The sequence below is a fragment of the Neophocaena asiaeorientalis genome, unplaced genomic scaffold (genome assembly GCF_003031525.2).
Source record: "Neophocaena asiaeorientalis asiaeorientalis breed wild unplaced genomic scaffold, Neophocaena_asiaeorientalis_V1.1 scaffold33, whole genome shotgun sequence".
NCBI classification, from domain to species: Eukaryota; Metazoa; Chordata; class Mammalia; order Artiodactyla; family Phocoenidae; genus Neophocaena; species Neophocaena asiaeorientalis.
The window spans coordinates 2,101,671-2,120,483 of record NW_020171988.1 but is presented as its reverse complement, the minus strand read 5'-3'; the positions used below and the strand labels follow the sequence as shown (position 1 = coordinate 2,120,483).

At 47.9% G+C, this 18,813-nt stretch overlaps 1 protein-coding gene across 2 annotated transcripts in view; it reads right to left on the bottom strand.

Moving 5' to 3' along the window:
* Positions 1-18,813, bottom strand: part of COLQ (collagen like tail subunit of asymmetric acetylcholinesterase) — a 64,484-nt gene that overhangs the window by 16,268 nt on the left and 29,403 nt on the right. The window contains exons 2-11 of one of the 2 annotated variants that reach the window (XM_024747724.1): positions 15,196-15,308; positions 13,972-14,073; positions 10,372-10,416; positions 10,015-10,041; positions 8,171-8,242; positions 6,331-6,393; positions 5,820-5,846; positions 5,114-5,158; positions 4,102-4,137; positions 1,317-1,397 (exon numbers count right to left, since the gene is read on the bottom strand). In XM_024747724.1, the coding sequence (XP_024603492.1) occupies positions 1,317-1,397; positions 4,102-4,137; positions 5,114-5,158; positions 5,820-5,846; positions 6,331-6,393; positions 8,171-8,242; positions 10,015-10,041; positions 10,372-10,416; positions 13,972-14,073; positions 15,196-15,308 (611 nt within the window). The remainder of the gene's footprint in view (positions 1-1,316; positions 1,398-4,101; positions 4,138-5,113; positions 5,159-5,819; positions 5,847-6,330; positions 6,394-8,170; positions 8,243-10,014; positions 10,042-10,371; positions 10,417-13,971; positions 14,074-15,195; positions 15,309-18,813) is intronic. The other variant, XM_024747732.1, reaches the window with a different exon arrangement.

Sequence of the window (18,813 nt, the reverse complement as noted above, 5' to 3'; positions counted from 1 at the left end):
CATTTCGAAAAGACCAGAATTGGCTTTGTAGTGTTACCGTGGTTCTGAATCCCGGTGCACATTAGACTCATGTGGGGCTTTAAAAACAACAACAACCCATGCTGCAGCCCCAGTTGTATCAGAGTCTTTGGGAAGTAAGGTCTCGACATTGGGGAAGAGGAGAGGCACACTTGGGACCACCACCAGTGCAGCAGGGGCAGGGAATCTGTATTTAATCGGCCCCCAAGATGATTCTGATGGAAGCCAGAGTCTGAAAGCCACAGATCTAGCCTAAGGAAAGAATGGAAATGTGCCCAAACACGTTCACTTCTCAGCATTATTTATAATTTAGTTAGGCTTCTCTTTGTCCAAGCTATCTACTCTGGTTACTTATTTACCAAAATCAATGCAGAGATTTAAAAAAATGTTTAAGAGTAAGAGTGCTTAGTGAATGCAGTAACAAGTTAAAATGTGTGTGTTGTGATTTTTAAGTTAAAAGTTTAGGATACAATAAGTATATATCGGATATAAAAGGAACAAATGACTAGAAAGTCCACGGAAGCAATAATACTGGAAGGAAGTGTACATACATGGTAACATGGTTGTACCTGGGTGTTAGATATTTAGATGATTTCCTTCCTAGTTTTCTGAATTTTCTGTTTTCTGTGATGATCATATATTACATGTATAATGGGAAAGGAGGTAAAAAGCCAACAGACTGGCAAACAAAAGAGTAGGGGTCACACACGTCTCATTCGAGCAAAAGGGAGAGGTTCTCTGAGGCCCTGGGGACAGCTCACATCACATGGTTTGACACAAGAGCCTGCTGACCAGGGGAATTCAGAATGAAAACTTTCCCTAAACCCTGAATAGTGCCAATAAAGGGGTCATTTACAAATGGGGATCTTGAGTGAGGAGAAAGCACCCTATTGTTGAGACCCAGCAGGTCCTTGAACAGCAGGAAATATCTGGGCTGATTCCAGAACTCCATCTGCGTCTGGGGCACTGAGGCAAAAAGCAGGTTTTCTGGGCGAACGAGCAGACCTGATTTCCACTCCCAGTTGCCTTGTATAAGACAGACCTGTTCTTATGAACCGAAGACCCACTCCTGCCTCTAGCCTTGACACAGCTGGACGGGCATCCTACCCCATCCGCCTCGCACTCCCGCCTCGGTGGAGAGCCCAGGCGCCCCGGAAGGGGTGCTGCTACTGCCCCCCAGCCCAGAGGATGCTGGAGACTGTGTCCCCGCAATGTCCCTGACCTGTCCGCCCCGCCCTGCCCACCTCTCTACACCCGCACCCCAGCTCAGGAGGTCCGGTGAGCCCTGGGATCCATACCTGCTTGCCTCGTTTTCCTGGTCTTCCTGTGGGCCCCCGGTGGCCTGCTATCCCGGGCTCGCCCTTTGGTCCCATTTCACCCTGGAAAGAAGAAAGAGAAGCAAGAGAGGAACGAGGAAACAAGGCGCAATCTCAGCTCCAGGTCGATCCAAGCTCTGGCCACGGGGCCTCTCCTTGCTCACTCCCAGTCTTGTCCAGGCGGGCTGCTCTGGGAGGTTGGGAGAGAGATGAGGTCGTGTGAAGGGAGAGAAGTTTTTCAAGGAAGAGGACGGGAAGGAGAATGTTACCGTGGGTGGGGAGGTCACTATCTGAGAGAGACAGCTGCCGGGCAGCACACATTTTGGTTCCTAAATCCCCATCCAGAGAGGCTAGGGTGGGAGGCGCCTGCATTTCAGTCCCCTGTGCCTGGGACACCGATGGGGGAAATGCCTTCTCTCTTAGTTGAAATTTTATGCTGTGCTTTGCTTTGTTTTTAGCACAAATTCGGATCTATGGGTTTTTGGATGATTGGACACAGTTTTGACGACTATCGTCTTTGGGATGTTTCTGCTCTCGTTATATAATTCCCCACTCTTCAGTAAAAAGCTGGTTTGAGTTCCACCTCACTCCCATTTGATTCAGGTAAAAACTCTTAGTGGGAGAGATGTTCCAGACACATGTTCACATACTCAATCTAGTTATTGTAAAAGGCACAGAAAGCAGCGTAAGCAACAGTCCTAATTGAAAAGCTCTATTTGGAACCATCGGAACCACATGTACCAACTGCAGAGTTCCAGAGTTTAAGGCCAGCCTTTTGTAAAACCCGTCTCTCCATTTTGGTTCATCCCCTCCTTCCCCGTGCTCTTCCAGGATTCCAGGCCCACTGGTGGCTTCTTCGGCTCATGAACCCACCCCACAGGGCATCCTTCCTACCCCCAGTAACCCCTCCATGGCCCAGAAGGCACCACACCAGCTAAGCTTAGCAACAGCGGCCATGAGAGTTTCTGTTAGGCCACAGCTGGTGCCCGTGAAGAGCTGACCCGGCCACTCAGACGAGCATAAACGCCCGGACGACTTCTCCCAGGAAGGCCAGAGGAGGTACAACACAATGGAAAATTCCAGGGAACACCAATGCACAGTAAGAACCAAGCATAAAGCTCTGAAATTACCTGTTGGCTCAGCCAGTATAATGAATTTGTCAAGCTACCAACATTTTGCTTCACCGAGAATTGTCCCTAAACCTACGATTTCTTTCCCGTCCGTCACGTCCTTCGACCTGCTAGGATAGGGTGGACTCTCTGTGGCCATGGAGATGTTTGCATAATTTTCCTTGGCTGTTTAGAGGGGGCTGAGAGGTATCTTGTTTGGCTGGGAGAAAACAGCAGCATAAACGCATCATTTTTTGGAAAAGATCATCTGAAGAAAGTGTGGTCCTTCTCTTCACCAGCTGGAAGCAGCCAGTAATGTCTTGATCTAATTTCTCTCCAAAGACCTAATTATGGTCATCACATCAGCTCTGTCTTAAACAGGCTGCCCTGGGAGAGAGAGAGAACTCTGTATGGCAAGTCTAGTAAATGGTGCAGAGACCAGAGAAGCTGTCCTACTTAATTTTACAGGAATGTATGTCCACTGTTGCAGTGAATGAAAACCTAGACTAACCTATTTTGAAAACAAAAATAAAATTATTTGTCTCTCTTAATGTTTCCTTTCACTTGCTTATTAATCTATTAATCTTATTAATAGATTATTAATCTTAATTAAACTTAATTAATCTTAATTAATCTATTAATCTTATTAATTTATTTTTAACCCAACACTCTATGTAGGTAGCAGAGACAGAGGTTTTGACAGCTTTAGGCAGTGATAAATTACAATCATGTCGGATGATTGAAATTATTTAACTATGATCTACTGACAAGAGAAAGTCAGATAAAAATTGTTCATTCAGGTTTGGAAAATAAAATTTTAAGGCGAACTTGAAAACAATTTAGAGTTCTAAGAAAGCATCCCATTTGCCTGTTTGAAGAATATCGTGCTCTGAGGCTTAGGCAAAAATAAGTTTCCAATGTCAGTGCCTTACAGCATGAGGAACCACCATTGTGATGGTGGTTGTCCTAAGTGATCATTCAAGCACCTTTCTCTGACACTCCCCTCGCCCCCCCATACCTCTTCCTTAACCTTAAGTAAAAGTTTAAAAAAATCTGTCACTCAGTTGCCACTTTCACAGTTTTTATCACATCTGCACACCATTCTATTGTTATTCACTGAATATTTTTTCTTTAAGTCAACCAAACTAACTCCTTTTTTATTAAGCCTCGTCCCAAGCAAATCCCACTAAATACTTAAATAGATAATAAATTTACCTATCAAATAAGAAATGTTTCAGCTGTCACCCACTAAAATAACTCTGTGGGCCTCTGGCAGTGCATGTGCCCCCTTGAAGGAGCGCTGAGCTGGGTGCAGGCAGCAGTGGTCTCAAACCCACACCAGGGTCCTTGAGCACTGCTGCTCCAGTCTGAGTACCCGGGCACAAAGCTTTCTGCTTTTGAACAGTCCCATAGCCCTCTGACAGACAGAAGATGCAGGGAACGCCTCTCTGCCCTCAGGTGGGGAATCCCTTCTTCCCACTGAGCTGGAGGGAGGTCCCACTGATGCATTCAACAACTTGCTCCCCTTTCAAACCAGAAACTTCCACAGTGAAACCCGCTTTTCATGCCTGATGAATGCAGAGGCAGACCTCTTTTTGCTGTGCTTGGAAGGTCTAATTTGTTACTGAGACCTATTTTTACTACTTCTAGGTACTTACTTTCTGCCCCAACATTCCAGGAAGTCCTGGGAAACCCTGTGAAGAGAACAACAAACACAGTGACTGCCTCTGAAATAATGCTTGAAAGGGCTGAGGAAGAGTTTGGTCAGCTCTTCAAGATAAAGTCCTGTCAGTCAGCCAGCCAGCCAGTCAGCCAGTCGGTCAGTCAGTCAGTCAGTCAGTCAGCCAGTCGGTCAGTCAGCCAGTCAGCCAGTCAGTCAGTCAGCCAGTCAGTCAGTCAGCCAGTCAGTCAGTCAGCCAGTCAGTCAGCCAGTCAGCCAGTCGGTCAGCCAGCCAGCCAGCCAGCCAGCCAGCCAGCCAGCCAGCCAGTCAGTCAGTCAGACAGTCAGACAATCAGCCAGTCAGTCAGCCAGTCAGCCAGTCGGTCAGCCAGCCAGCCAGCCAGCCAGTCAGACAGTCAGTCAGTCAGTCAGCCAGCCAGCCAGCCAGCCAGTCAGCCAGTCAGTCAGCCAGCCAGTCAGCCAGCCAGCCAGCCAGCCAGTCAGTCAGCCAGCCAGCCAACCAGTCAGTCAGCCAGTCAGTCAGCCAGTCAGCCAGTCGGTCAGTCAGCCAGTCAGTCAGCCAGCCAGCCAGCCAGCCAGTCAGTCAGCCAGCCAGCCAACCAGTCAGCCAGTCAGTCAGTCAGACAGTCAGACAGTCGGTCAGTCAGTCAGTCAGTCAGATAGCCAGTCAGTCAGACAGACAACCAGTCAGTCAGCCAGCCAGCCAGCCAGCCAGCCATCAGCCAGTTGGTCAGTCAGCCAGTTAGCTAGCCAGTGAGTCAGACAGACAGACAGTCAGCCAGTCGGTCAGTCAGTCAGTCAGTCAGACAAACAGCCAGTCAGCCAGTCAGTCAGCCAGCTAGTCAATCAGAGAGTCAGTTGGTTAGTCATTCTGACAGTCAGTCAGCCATTCATTCATTCATTCATTCAGCAAGTCAGCCTGCAAGATGGGGGTGGGCAGGGGCTGCCACTTCTGTTGAAGTTTATCATTTTTATGCAATGCCCATTACCTTTTCTCCTTTGGGACCCAAGTCACCCCTTTCACCTCTGGATCCCTAGGAGGAAACCACAGGAGAGAGTCAATGTGTTAACTCCACTGGGGGGGAGGGGGAACTGGAGCATTTCAAACTGAAAGCTCCATAGGTCAGCACCCTCACTTCCCAGGCAAAGAAACAGGCTCAGAGGTTAGGAGACTGGCCCAGGGAAGGCATGCTTTGTGAGATAAACTTCTATTTTGACCTCAAAGACCTCTACACTAATAAAGGACAACCCACAAAAAATTCCGGGTCCCAGATTTTCTCTTATCCTCTAGGAAATTTGTCCCCAGGGTCTGGCTGGGTTATTTGGGTTTTGCTCCGTTTTTGACAGACAAGAAGGTTGTGTGGTAGAAGCTTGCTCTAAGAACACATCTGCCATTTTTGTGCAGCACCCCATGTCAGCTGTGTTCACACTGCACCTGGCACAACTTTCAGCTCTCACTGCCCCGCCTGAGGGGCTTCCACCTCCTCCAGGAGCTCCTCCCTAACCCACTTGCCCTGGCTAGGAGGCCCCTCACTCCTGTCTCGCAGCCCCCTGACAAAGGACAGGGTAATATCTAGGAGTGGTGGCTGCAGTCGCTGACTAAAGTGACCCCTGGGCCCATCCTCTGCTCATCACTGACCCCAGACCCAACAGCCCAGACCAGGCTCTGGGGAGCCATCAGAGACAAGCACCAACCTTTTCCCCTCTGGATCCAGGGTAGCCCTAAAAGAAAGCAGAAGGTGAATTGACAATCGGCCCTGTAGGACCTTTGGGTTTGGTGCAAGAGTGGTGGTGAGATGTGTCTCCACATTGGGCTGCACGTTTTTTTGGGGGCGTGGGGGAGTTGCAGCAGTAAATACAAAGATGTCCCTGAGGGTTGTGTTTAAACCAGGGCTAAAAAGAACACTGCTTTTCTTACTCTCCCAAAGGTCCAAACAAAGGTTTCCATCTGCCTTGTTGTCCAGGGGCTTGACCCTCGCTGCCCAAGATAACGGCAGGAATGGCATCCCTCTGCCCCTGTGTCCCAGGACACGATGTCCCCCAAAGGGCTGGTAAAGGTAAGCACACTCTGTCAAGGGGCTCTCCAATATCTGTGACAATCCCCAGCCCAGGACGGCAGCTACACAGTCCCCACTTTATAGACATCAGCTGCTCCAGAGCCTTAGTAAGAAGGCCTGGAAAAATCTATCTGGACCAACACACTGACCTTGGAGCCCATTGGTCCTCTTGACCCTGGCAAGCCCATCATCCCCAGGTCACCTTTTTCACCCTGTGGGAATCAGAAGAAGGGGGAAAAAGACCTACAGTGACATTTCCTAGAGAAACTGAACCAGGAAAGGCGTGGGCAAGATCAGGATAGAACTGGGGACACTGGGGCTGGCCTGTGAATCTGAGGACCCCAAATCCTCCCTTGCTGGCTCCCAGGGGCCCAAGACTACAGACTCCACACTTCATTCTGGTATTTGACATGAAACATAGAATGAAATTGTCCAAGGTAAAGCAGATCTTCCAACTAAATGCTCACTAACATGTTGTAAATTGATGTTTGATCTTCTCCCAGAGAAGGCTGGGAAAGGGAGGGGGAGAGAGCATGCAGGCACTGGGGCCTCAAAGGACAAGGTATCCACACCCCCAAAAAACTACATCTGTTCTACTCTTTGCATAGTGAGGGCCTTTCTGATGTTTCCATATACTCTTACCCTACGTTTGCAGCCAAGCAGAGTGAACATCAGCCTCTGGGTGTATACTACGGAGGCTGGGGACTAGGATTCATGGGTGGGATCTGTTACCCCTCAGAATGGTTTACAGTTGGAACTTTCAATGCCCTTTGTGCTGAAAAATTTTAACCAGCGATAAACGGTAGAAATATAAGGTGAACCACATGCTTAATATTAAACTTTTTTTAGAAGTCACATTAAAAGTAAAACTAAACAGATGGAATTAACTTTAACAACATATTTTATTTACTCTAATTAATTTAATCTAATTATCATTTTAAACATGCCATCAATGTAAAAATTATTCATGAGAGGTTTACAATCCATTTTTCATAATAAATATTTGAAATCTGTTGTGTATTTTACATTTAAATCACATCTCAATTCAGGTGCTAAATTTTCATCTCAAATACTTGATCTGTATTTAGATTTCAAAAAATTTATAGTTAAAAAAGCAGATTCACATACTCAATTTACTCCAAAATACTTATATATTTTCAACTAACTGAATTGAGTACAGGTTTTTAAATTCAAACTTAAATTCATTAAAATTAAATATTCAGTTCCTCAGTGGCACTAGGCATGTTTCAAGGGTTCAGTAGCCACATGTGGCTAGTGGCTGCCATATTGGACGGCTCAGCTCTATACAGTGGATTTTTCAAGAAATATCCTTGGCACTTTTCCTAAGAGGACTGGGAACAATTTTCTATTCTCAGAATAAATACAGCCAATAAGTGAGTCAGAGCAGACAGTGACATTCACCTGCTCACCCCTGACTTCTGCAGGTCAAATTTCGGAGTCGTGGCCTCTGCACCCAATAGTCTATGACCAAAGTGTGTAAAAAGACATGGGTGTGGATGTATTAGCTTTTCCTAACCTGTCTGAGGACGGGGATTTCACCAGCATTTGGCAATCCCTCTGTGAATATAGGATTTCCGTTGTTCCAGCCCCCAACTCCCATGCCCTCACCCTCCACCCCCTGCATGACAGGCCAACAGCTTCCTAGGCACAAGCCCCTCTTGCGTCATCTCAGGGAACCAAAGAATTGCACACTAACTCTCAGGACAAAGGAGGACCGGGCCGCTGGGAAAGAGGTGGCAGCCCCTCGTTTCTCCTCTCACAGAAGCTGAGCTGTGGGACTGACCAAGGTCTTGCTGTCCAAGCAAAGGAGGAAGTGTTTAGGGACCTTGGGTCAGTCCTCAGGCTCTCTCCTTCCTCCCCATCTGGAGGAAGTGAGTTTCACCGACTATGTGCCAGGGGCCTGGGGAGCCGCCATCTTCTCCCCTCCAGTTCTGATGCCACTGGAGCCCTGAGAGCTGCCACACTTACCCTGGGGCCTTCAGGGCCGGGCCAGCCAACAGGCCCAGGCATGCCAGGAACACCTGGGGGGCCGGGTCTGCCCTTCAAAGACAGAGAACAAAAGTCAGGACAACTGGGTTTGTTTCCCTCCCTGTAAAAACACACATTTATCTCTGTGGCCTAGAGGGGAGTATGGGGCCTCCAAGCATGGCCCCAGGACCCTCATCCCCACCCTCCAAAGACTGATGGCCTAGAAAGTTGGGCCACTCGGGTATGAGTTAAAGCCCTTGGTGTCACATTATGTCGACACACAAGATTTTTCTATTCAAGAAATGGAAGGTGGTAGGGAAGGGATTCTAAACTTCTTGGTTCTTCGATTGTTATCATCTCTACCCATCCACCCAAATGTCCCCTGCATTCCCATAGGTCTCCCCAAGGAGGCAGTGTAGGAGGGGAGAGGATTATGTTTGGAGAGCAGCAGCAGATGCTGGGGGTACTCCCTCAAGGTCTTCCCCCCCTGCTCAGCATGCCCATTTCCCAGGGGCTACCTTCCTTGCTGTACCAACACTTTCCTTCTTACAACCTGCAAGTGTGGGTTTGCCGGGGGCAATTGGAGCTGCCCAGCAATTGATGTACCTCCCCTTCCTGCAGCCAACAGCCCAGCCCCCTTACATCAAGGTAAGGCAGGACAAATTCTCTGGTGCCATTCACACTCCAGAGCTCCCCTAGGGATCAGACTGAAGTTGGATGTCATCTGATACCACCCCATGCTGGGTTTCTTTCCCTGCCCCATCTGGGTCTCCCCTCCCCTCAGGCTCCTCTGGAGAGAGCTCCCTTAATCATTAATTCACTTGCACATGGCATGGACCATCTCTATCTCTGTGTCTAGGGAACCCAACATAAGCCAAGGAGCTATGGAAGAGTAAGCCCTGCAAGAGAGCATGGGAGCAGCGACTTGGGGTCTATGTTGACCTCTGCACCCACTGGCTCATTTCAGTTAGCCAAGCTGGAGATGTGGAAGGCTCAGCCCCTACCCAGACATCACAGGCACTGGCATGTATACTAGTTCCTGCTCCTGCCTTCCTCATCCACGGCAGACATCACTAATCAATCACGGCCCTCGTTAGTCCTGAGCATGGAGACGATGGCAGAATCCTCCCAACCCAGCACTTCAGTCGACCGCTGGGCCTTGACTGGAGTGGTCAGCTGTGCCTTAAAGGGTTGGAATTTTGCCTTACAAAGGTCTGTTTGAGGCCTTATAGTGAAAATAGTGAAAGTATTTGAATAAAACATTTAACGGGGAAAATAGTAATTTATATTTAGAACCAGAGGCATCTTTCTTGGCCAAAGTTTTGAACCTTCTTCTATATCACAAAGACCTACAATTTCAGTGCCAGCATCCATTGACTACAGCAAGCGGCAGGGGGTTGACTCCTTCCTGACACTAATGAGAACCTTAATAACATGTGTTTGGTTTACTGAGTCCCTGTGACCTGAAGTAACTCCCACTTATTTCAGCTGGGCCTTAAAGCAAAGCCATTTGTTTCTGTCTGACACTTTATTCCACTTTAATCAAATTGACAGTGAGAGTCATTTGGTGCCTCTGGCTGAGGCCTTCCTTGGAGGGTTTCTCTGATGGATGGCAGGATGAGGTGGTGTGAGGCTGGGGGAAATCTGGCCAGGCTTGGCAGCCTTTGGCAGAAGTCCAAATGCCAGTCACTACTGTCCTCATCAGGATGGCAGCGCTGTCATCAGCCATCTGGGTATCAGGGCCGCGGAGGTGTGCGGCTGGTCCCCACCCCTAGGAGTGCACACACTCATGCACACCGAGCACAGCTGCCCGCGTAATGCTGACAGAACAGCATGGACCATACCTTCCTTCCCGGTCGGCCAAGCTCCCCCTGTGGATGGAGAAGACAGGTAAGCAGAGGCTGCTTTGGAGGAAAAGTTCTGGAATCAGAGGGCTTAGCAGGGCTGATGAGCGGGCATGCCCATGCGGCTTGGTCACCTGGCGGTTCACAGCACCCCCGCCACGTCAGGGGGCCCCCCCAGATGCACCGGCGGGGTCCCACACCTTCAGCAGCCCAGTCACCCCGGAGCCCATCCTCACGCACTTAAGGCAGGATTAGCACGTGCTTTGAAATCTGAACTTGCAAACCCTCAGTGGCGCCCCCAGAAAACAGGCTGGAACTACCAAGGAGAGGTGGGGTGAAGACACAGGTGGTTCGTACCTTTTCTCCCTTTGGTCCTGTCTTGCCGGGAAGCCCAGGCGGGCCCTACACAATCAAGATAAGAAGTGAAGAAAGCATGCATGAGCCCAAGGCAGGCCGGTGGGAGGAAGCCAAGGCCGGGAGGGGCTCCTTGGGCCCTAGCTCCTCAGCAGCCTCCTTCTCTCTGCAGATTCAGGGCTCCAGACACGGCAGGAAGGACACTCCACACTCTCCAGCCCAGGACCCTCCTCCCTAGGCCCCCTCTTCTTGCTTTCTCCAGGCTGTTTCCAGTAGCACCATTGTAATGAATGGTCACACACCTACTCTCTGTGATTTTCATTTTCTCCCTGGAATTCTTGGGTTGCCCGAAACATCCTAAGTGCTTGGTGAGAGCAGCTAAAGAGACGTGAAGATATGCTATTTGCTGACAACGAGATGCTGCACCACCTCTCACGTCTTTTCGGCTGCTCTTACCAAGTTTCCCTGGGGCCCAGACAAGGCAGAAGTTAGCCTTTGCTCGCAGGAGCAGCTGACACAGAAATTCCCATGGTGGATCTATGGGTACCACGTACAGCAAAAGTCTTCTGTTTTAAGATGTGAAGAGTGCGTTTTTGTCCCACGGCCCGGCCACGGGAGTCCATGCCACTCTCTCACTTCGTCCCAGCTTACCCTTCCCCCTCCCCATGTCCTTAAGTCTATTCTCTACGTCTGCATCTTTATTCCTGTCCTGCCCCTAGGTTCTTCAGAACCTTTTCTTTTTTTTTAGATTCCACATATATGTGTTAGCATACAGTATTCATTTTATTTTTCTCTTTCTGACTTATTTCACTCTGTATGACAGACAGTAGGTCCTTCCACCTCACCACAAATAACTCAATTTCGTTTCTTTTTATGGCTGAGTAATATTCCATTGTATATATGTGCCACATCTTCTTTATCTGTTCATCTGTCGATGGGCACTTAGGTTGCTTCCATGTCCTGGCTATTGTAAATAGAGCTGCAATGAACATTGTGGTACATGACTCTTTTCAAATTATGTTTTTCTCAGGGTATATGCCCAGTAGTGGGATTGCTGGGTCATATGGTAGTTCTATTTTTAGTTTTTTAAGGAACCTCTATACTGTTCTCCATAGTGGCTGTATCAATTTACATTCCCACCAACAGTGCTAGAGGGTTCCCTTTTCTCCACACCCTCTCCAGCATTTATTGTTTGTAGATTTTTTTGATGATGGCCATTCTGACTGATGTGAGGTGATAACTCATTGTAGTTTTGATTTTCATTTCTCTAATGATTAGTGATGTTGAGCATCCTTTCATGTGTTTGTTGGCAATCTGTATATCTTCTTTGCAGAAATGTCTGTTTAGGTTTTCTGCCCATTTTTGGAATGGGTTGTTTGTTTCTTTGATATTGAGCTGTATGAGCTGCTTGTAAATTTTGGAGATTAATCCTTTGTCAGTTGCTTCATATGCAAATATTTTCTCCCATTCTGAGGGTTGTCTTTTCATCTTGTTTATGGTTTCCTTTGCTGTGCGAAAGCTTTGAAGTTTCATTAGGTCCCATTTGCTTATTTTTGGTTTTATTTCCATTTCTCTAGGAAGGGTGTCAAAAAGGATCTTGCTGTGATTTATGTCATAGTGTGTTCTGCCTATGTTTTCCTCTAAGAGCTTTATAGTGTCTGGCCTTACTGTCCCCTGTTTCTTGTAGGCAAGACTCCAGCCTCTATGACCTTCCCTGAGTTCCAAAGGGTGGATTCGAACAAAGGACGAGCAGCCAGGAGACCACCTGAGGCAAGATTAAAGGGACCAGAGAAGCTCATCAAGGTGAGGAGATGAGGTTGAAGGAGGGCAGGCCCTGCTCACACCCTAATCTTGTCAGAGACCCCACCCTTGAACCACTGTTATAAAACTCTTCATCCAGTCCTCTGGGGTTGGGACACACAGTTCTGAGGGCATTAGCCCGCTGTGGCCCCCTTTGCCTGGCAAAGTAATAAAGCTGTCCTCTTCTACTTCACCCAAAACTCTGTCTCTGAGATTTGATTCGGCACCAGTGCAGGGAGGCTGAGCTTTCAGCATCGTTTCTCATGTGCTATCACTTGCTGTCAGCATGGACTTCAAGGCTGGGAAGATAGAAATCCCCCCAGAGCTGACCCTCGGGTGCCCACCATGCCTTTATGCGGACTCCCCAGCCCCTCTGTGGCAGCTCTGGTCCACCTGTTTTCCTCATTGCATTCAACAAATATTGATGGGGAAGCTCTACACCCCGGGCACTGGTGTGGGCTGGGCACACAGCATGAGCAAGGTAGACAATGTCCCTGCTCGCAAGACCAGGGGTCAGTTTACTGGTTCTGTAAGAAGCCAGATAGGAAGTATCTTAGGCTTTGGCTCTGATATAGCAATTCTGTCACAACTAATCAACTCTACCCGTTAGTGCAAAAGCAGCCAGAGACGATAATATTTAACTACAAAAAAAAGCCAGATTGGACCCCTGGCCATAGTTTGCCAACCCCAGCCATAGAGCTGACAATTTATGGAGGGGAGACCAAGGAGCCAGGAACAAAAAATAAGAAAACCATAACAACGTGAGAAAACTCTGCTGAGAAAGAAAATAGGTCATTGGGTGGAGAGTGACGGGGAGGGTACTGCAGGCGGAGTGGTCGTGCAGACGTGTCTGAGGAGGTGGTGGGCACACTGAGTGCTGAGGGACAAAGGAGCTGGTCATGGTGAAAATCAGAAGGCAGAAAGTGCCAAACAGCCGGAGCCACAAGCCTCAGGGCCCTAAGGCTGGAGCAAGCTTCGGGTGCTTGAGGACTCAACAGGTGCACTGTGGCTGCATTGAGTGGGCAGTGGTGGTCGTTTGAGGTGATGCAGGAGATAACGGGTCCCCGCGTGTGGGCTTTGCTCCCAGGGTGAGGAGTTTGTCTGGTCTTCTTCCCATGATGGAAAGCCACAGGAGGGGTTCCCCAGGAAGGGTGACATAATTCCTCTTTCTCGTCCCCATGGCAGGCCCAGACCCCAGGCTGAGGGATGTTCCTCCTCGATGGACCCCCTCTCTCAGGCTGGCCAGAGGGGCCAGGAGTCCGTGAGACAGGGTCTCTGGAGGGTACTCTTTGTCTGCCTAGAAAATCCTTTCTCTAGCATTTTGCCTGCTTCTCACTCTTACTTGAGCTTTGGTGGGGAGAGGTGAGCTACGTGGTGCCAGTATCTGGGGGCCAAACTGAGCTCAGGGTAACAAGTTCCCTGTTACCTCCATTTTTCTGGACTGAATGCAGGTACCTCTGGGTCCACTGGTGGGGTCACATTGTCATCAAATGTTTGTCTGGCGATAACTATAATAATCACCACACCCATTATCACCACTTTGGGGGTGCCCAAGCGACCAAGCAGCTCACTTGGTCACCCCCCAAATCCAGTACTGCAAGGGAAGTTATTATCCCCATTGTGTGGAGGAGGACATCAAGGCTGGGAGGCAGAATCCCCCAGAGGTGAACCAGTGTTCTGTCCATGTGGCTCCTCCAGGGCAGGAAGACAACCTCATGTCACCTGAAAACGGGCAGCTCTGCCCAGAGGGCATCCCTGCTCTGAACAGAGGACAGCGGGGTAGGGCCTGGGGGATGCACCGACCTGGGGCCCCGGAGGCCCGGGGGAGCTGAGCGACCCTTGCACGCATGGGGGCCGTGTGGTCTCCAGTTCCAGGACGAGATTCTTCATTTCTGGGGAGAGAAGCTTCAAGGCAAAGCGACACAGGTTACAGGTCAGACTTGGGGGACAGAAGAATGGTTACCTCCTGGACACAGACCTGTTCTATAGCCCAGCCCCTGAGGCTGGCGTTTCCCTGACACCCAGTGGGCGTCTCAAGAAGGTGACCTCTGGGTCTCCAGTTTCCATTCTCTCATCTGCTCTGAGACAAACCTGGTTTGAATGGATTACAGAGAGATAATGACCTCTCAGACGGAGTTAGGAAGCTCACTCAGGGGCCTTTTATCCAATGTCCAGGACAGCACCGTCCAAGAAAAATATAATGTGAGCCACCAATGCGAGACATCCTATATAGTTCAAAATTTCCTGGTAGCCACATGAAAAAGGTAAAAGGAAACAAGTGAAATTAATTTTAATAAGTATTTTATCTTACCCAATACATTCCAAGTATTATTATTTCAATGTATATTCAATGTAAAAAAATTACTGAGATATTTTACATTCTTATAAAATGCATCCAATGTGTATTTTACACTCAGCACATCTCAACTGGAGCTGGTCACATAGGGCCAGTGGTTACTGTACTGGGGGGTACAGGTCTAAGAGGTTCTGGAAAGATCTGAGCATCTCAAATCCCTGAAATGCCCTGGCCAGCTATCTTCTAGGTCAGCTTCTCCGACCCTGCTCTTTCCTCACCTTTTCCTCTCTCCCCACTTCCGTTCCCTCTCACAGGACTGTTTCCTGTGTCACCTCATGGATATGGTGTAAGTTCAATTCGGACTGCGGAAGGGAATTTCACAAGCAAGCACTTGGGGAGAAGAAAGACAGAAGGGAAAATTCCATGTCGGAGCCACTGATAGGAGCCCAGAAAGTTATAAATTCACCTCAATGTTTTTGAGAGGATGGGACACCTTGCCAAGTCCAATTCCCTGCTGAGAAGCATTTCCCTTCATCACTTGTTTAAGGTGGTGAGAGAAGAGACACGTACCAGAAACAGCTAAATGTCCAATCTGGGCTCTGCGTACCACGTGAGGGCAGAGAGCTAGATCCCTCCGGACAGACTCCCACTGAGCAGTGGGGGAGAAGGTGAGCTGTGTGGTGGCCCTGGGACCTGCATTTCTGCTCTCTCATGAGCCCAAAGCTACTCACCGGACTTCGGCCCCCTCTGAAGAACGGTGGTGGGAACAGAGGGGGTGGCGGGGGGGTCAGCAGGCAGCATGCTCTGTGGCCGCCACGCTTCTTCTGATCCAGGCCGGGAAGGGCTGTTCAAAGAAAACAATGCTCATTAGCGTGGGGTCAGTGCTAGGGCCTCTGGGTGTCCACCATGCCCGGGAAGACTACGTCTCATTTTCAAGTCTCATTTCCAGGCTGTTGGGTGTGAGCGCACCTCCTGCCTGTACCTGATCTAGCCCTCCCCTGCTTTCACTGGATAAATGAACAGATGGTGTGGCCACTGTGACCATCACGAGGTCCAGGGCTGCTTCTCCAGACCCTGACTGGTCACTCTGTAGATGGGACAAGGAACGCCAAGTTCAAACTTACTCATAAGGTACCCCCAACAGCTGGGGAGAAGGCAGTGTCTGTTAATACCCTTGATGCTGTGCCCAGAAGGAACTGTTCTGAGGGGGGAGGCAGCAGGGCTGGGGGCAGCGCTGATCAGACCCAGAGCCAGGATTCCAAACATAGATTTGACTCCAGACTCTACACAGACATTCGAGGTCACCCATGCTCACTGGAGAGCTAAAGTTTAATGTCTCCAGACACAGGTGTGAGGAGATGAAGAGAGGACCCTGGATACTTACAGCTTCCTTGTCACATGCCCGTGTTCAGTGTTAGTGCATGTTCAGTGTTGAAGTGTACCTGGCAGGAAGGACACGGATCCTAAGTGTACAGCCCACTGGATTCCTGCAAAGGGGACACAACCTAGAAGCCAGCACTTGGGTGGAGGCACAGAACTCCCCGGCCTCTAGAAGCCTTTTCAGCTCCTGTCCAGTCTCTGCACTGCTCCCTGTGCACCACCCTGGCTGCTAGCCCTGGGGAGTCCTTGTGCCTGTATTTGAACTTTATATGAACGTGAATTCTTGTGTCCTTCTTTGGCTCTACACAGTGTCTGTGAGGGGCTTCCTGGTCATTGCTTGTCGTTGTTATGCTGCTGAATAGGGTTTCTATTCAGGCTCGTGCATTGGCTGGTGGGAGTGGAAATTGCTTCAACCTCTTTGGAAAACTCCCGTCATTGTCTACTAAAGCTGAATATAGGCACATACGATAGCTCGGCAACTCACTCCTAGGTGTTTACCGATGGAAAAGTGAGTACGTGTTCACCCAACACACGTACTAGAACATTCATAGCAGTGAGATCCGTAATCGCCCAAAGCTGTAATTTTCCAGCTCCCAGTTTTGGTCTCGTGATGGTACCTCCATCTCCACCCTTTCTGCAAACCTCTGATCTCACAGAACATGGGCAGGTTTCCCCCCACCCCCTGCACTCCTCTTGCCCTGAATCCAGTTTTCAGTCTTGTCTCCCAGGGGACAGTGCTAGCCTTCTCTTTCCACCCTGGGATCCAGGACTTGCCTCACACATCAGGCGACCAGCAGGTGCTCCCCAGAAGGCACCCAGTGTGGGGCAGCTTGCGTCAGCTCCAGCGCCCCGGGAATCACCGCCCTGAGCACACCCACACCCTCACACCCAGCAGAAGAGCATCCACTAGCAGGGCCAATGGTCCTCAGCACCCTCAGACGCAATGCCCCCATTGGTAAGGAATATTTTTAAAGACACCTTTGTTATCCTAAAATGAAATTCATAAATAATACAACATACCTATACAGTCAAAAAATCAATATAATGCTCTGAATATAATATAAAAGAGAACTCTCAGAAAAGTGATTTATGATATAAAAATGCATATTTTGACTATAAGTGGTCAGGCATTAGCACATCAGGAAACATGATGATGTAGTTAGATGCTTGCACCTATATGTGAAACCGCAGTGAATGTAACAGTTACGAACACAAGGTGCAGTAGAGGCAACACAAATGCTTCAAGTGACGTGCCCGCTGTGCGATGTGATTTTCTCAAATGATGAAAAACACTGGGTAAAATCCCAACCAAACAAAGCACAGTCATTACTCAGCAGTTGTAGTCTCAGAAAACTCAGTTTCATACTACAACTGTTCAACAAATTTGATGTCAAAGAGAATTAGTTTCTAGGATGAGATAATTATACAGGGTATGTATTATCCATGTGACATTTCAGAGTCATGTGGGACATGGAACTACTCATCATGTATGATTCCGTCCCACTCTCTGTGGGAAACCCCTCACCTCAGCCACTGTGACAACTGAAAATGAAAATTTCCAACACGGCCCCACGAAACACTCTCTGACATAAATTGTAGCAATGTTTTCTTAGGTCAGTCTCCCAAGGCAATAGAAATAAAAGCAAAAATAAACAAATGGGACTTAATCAAACTAATAAGCTTTTGCACAGCGAAGGAAACCATAAACAAAACAAAAAGACAACCTACAGAATGGGAGAAAATATTTGCAAATGATGCAACCAACTAGGGATTAATTTCCAAAATACACAAACAATCATACAGCTCAACAACAAAAAAACAAACAACCCAATCAAAAAATGGGCAGAAGACCTAAATAGACATTTCTCCAAAGAAGATATACAGACTGCCAACAAACACATGAAAGAATGCTCAACATCATTAATCATTAGAGAAATGCAAATCAAAACTACAATGAGGTATCACCTCACACCAGTCAGAATGGCCATCATCAAAAAGTCTACAAATAACAAATGCTGGAGAGGGTGTGGAGAAAAGGGAACCCTCCTACACTGTTGGTGGGAATGTAAATGGGTACAGCCACTATGGAGAACAGTATGGAGTTTCCTTAAAAAGCTAAAAATAGAGCTACTATGTGATCTAGCAATCCCACTCCTGGGTATATACCTAGATAAAACTCTAATTCAAAAAATACATGCACCCCTACGTTCATTGCAGCACTATTTACAATTGCCAAGACATGGAAGCAACATAAATGTCCACTGATGGATGGATAAAGAAGATGTGGTACATATATACAATGGAATACTACTCGGCCATAAAAGAGAATAAAATAATGCCATCTGCAGCAACATGGGTGGACATAGAGATTATCATACTAAGTGACGTTAAGTCAGAGTAAGACAAATATATCACTTATATATGGAATCTAAAAAAAATGATACAAGTGAACTTATTTACAAAACAGAAACAGACTCACAGACACAGAAAACAAATTTATGGTTACCAAAGGGGAAAGATGGGGGAGGGATAAATTAGGAGTCTGGGATTAGCAGATATAAACTACTATATATAAAGTGGATAAACAACAAGGTCCTTCTGTATAGCACAGGAAACTATATTCAGTATCCTGTCATAAACCGTAATAGAAAAGAATCTGATATATATATGTATATATCATATATATGAATATATATTCATATTCATATATATATATGAATCACTTTGCTGTATACCAAAATCTAACACAACTTTGTAATTCAATAAAATACTTCAATAAAAATAAAAAAATAACAAACAAAATGGCCCCATTAGAAACTGTTGGCTTATCCCATGTTTGGAGACTGGCTTGGTCATGAACAGTCCACAGAATCTGGTTCCCACACAAAAGCAGCATCTGCCCCAGGCCAGGTAAGTTAACAAGGAACTGAGGGAATTCAGAGAAGCAAGGAAGAGGTGATGACCAGATG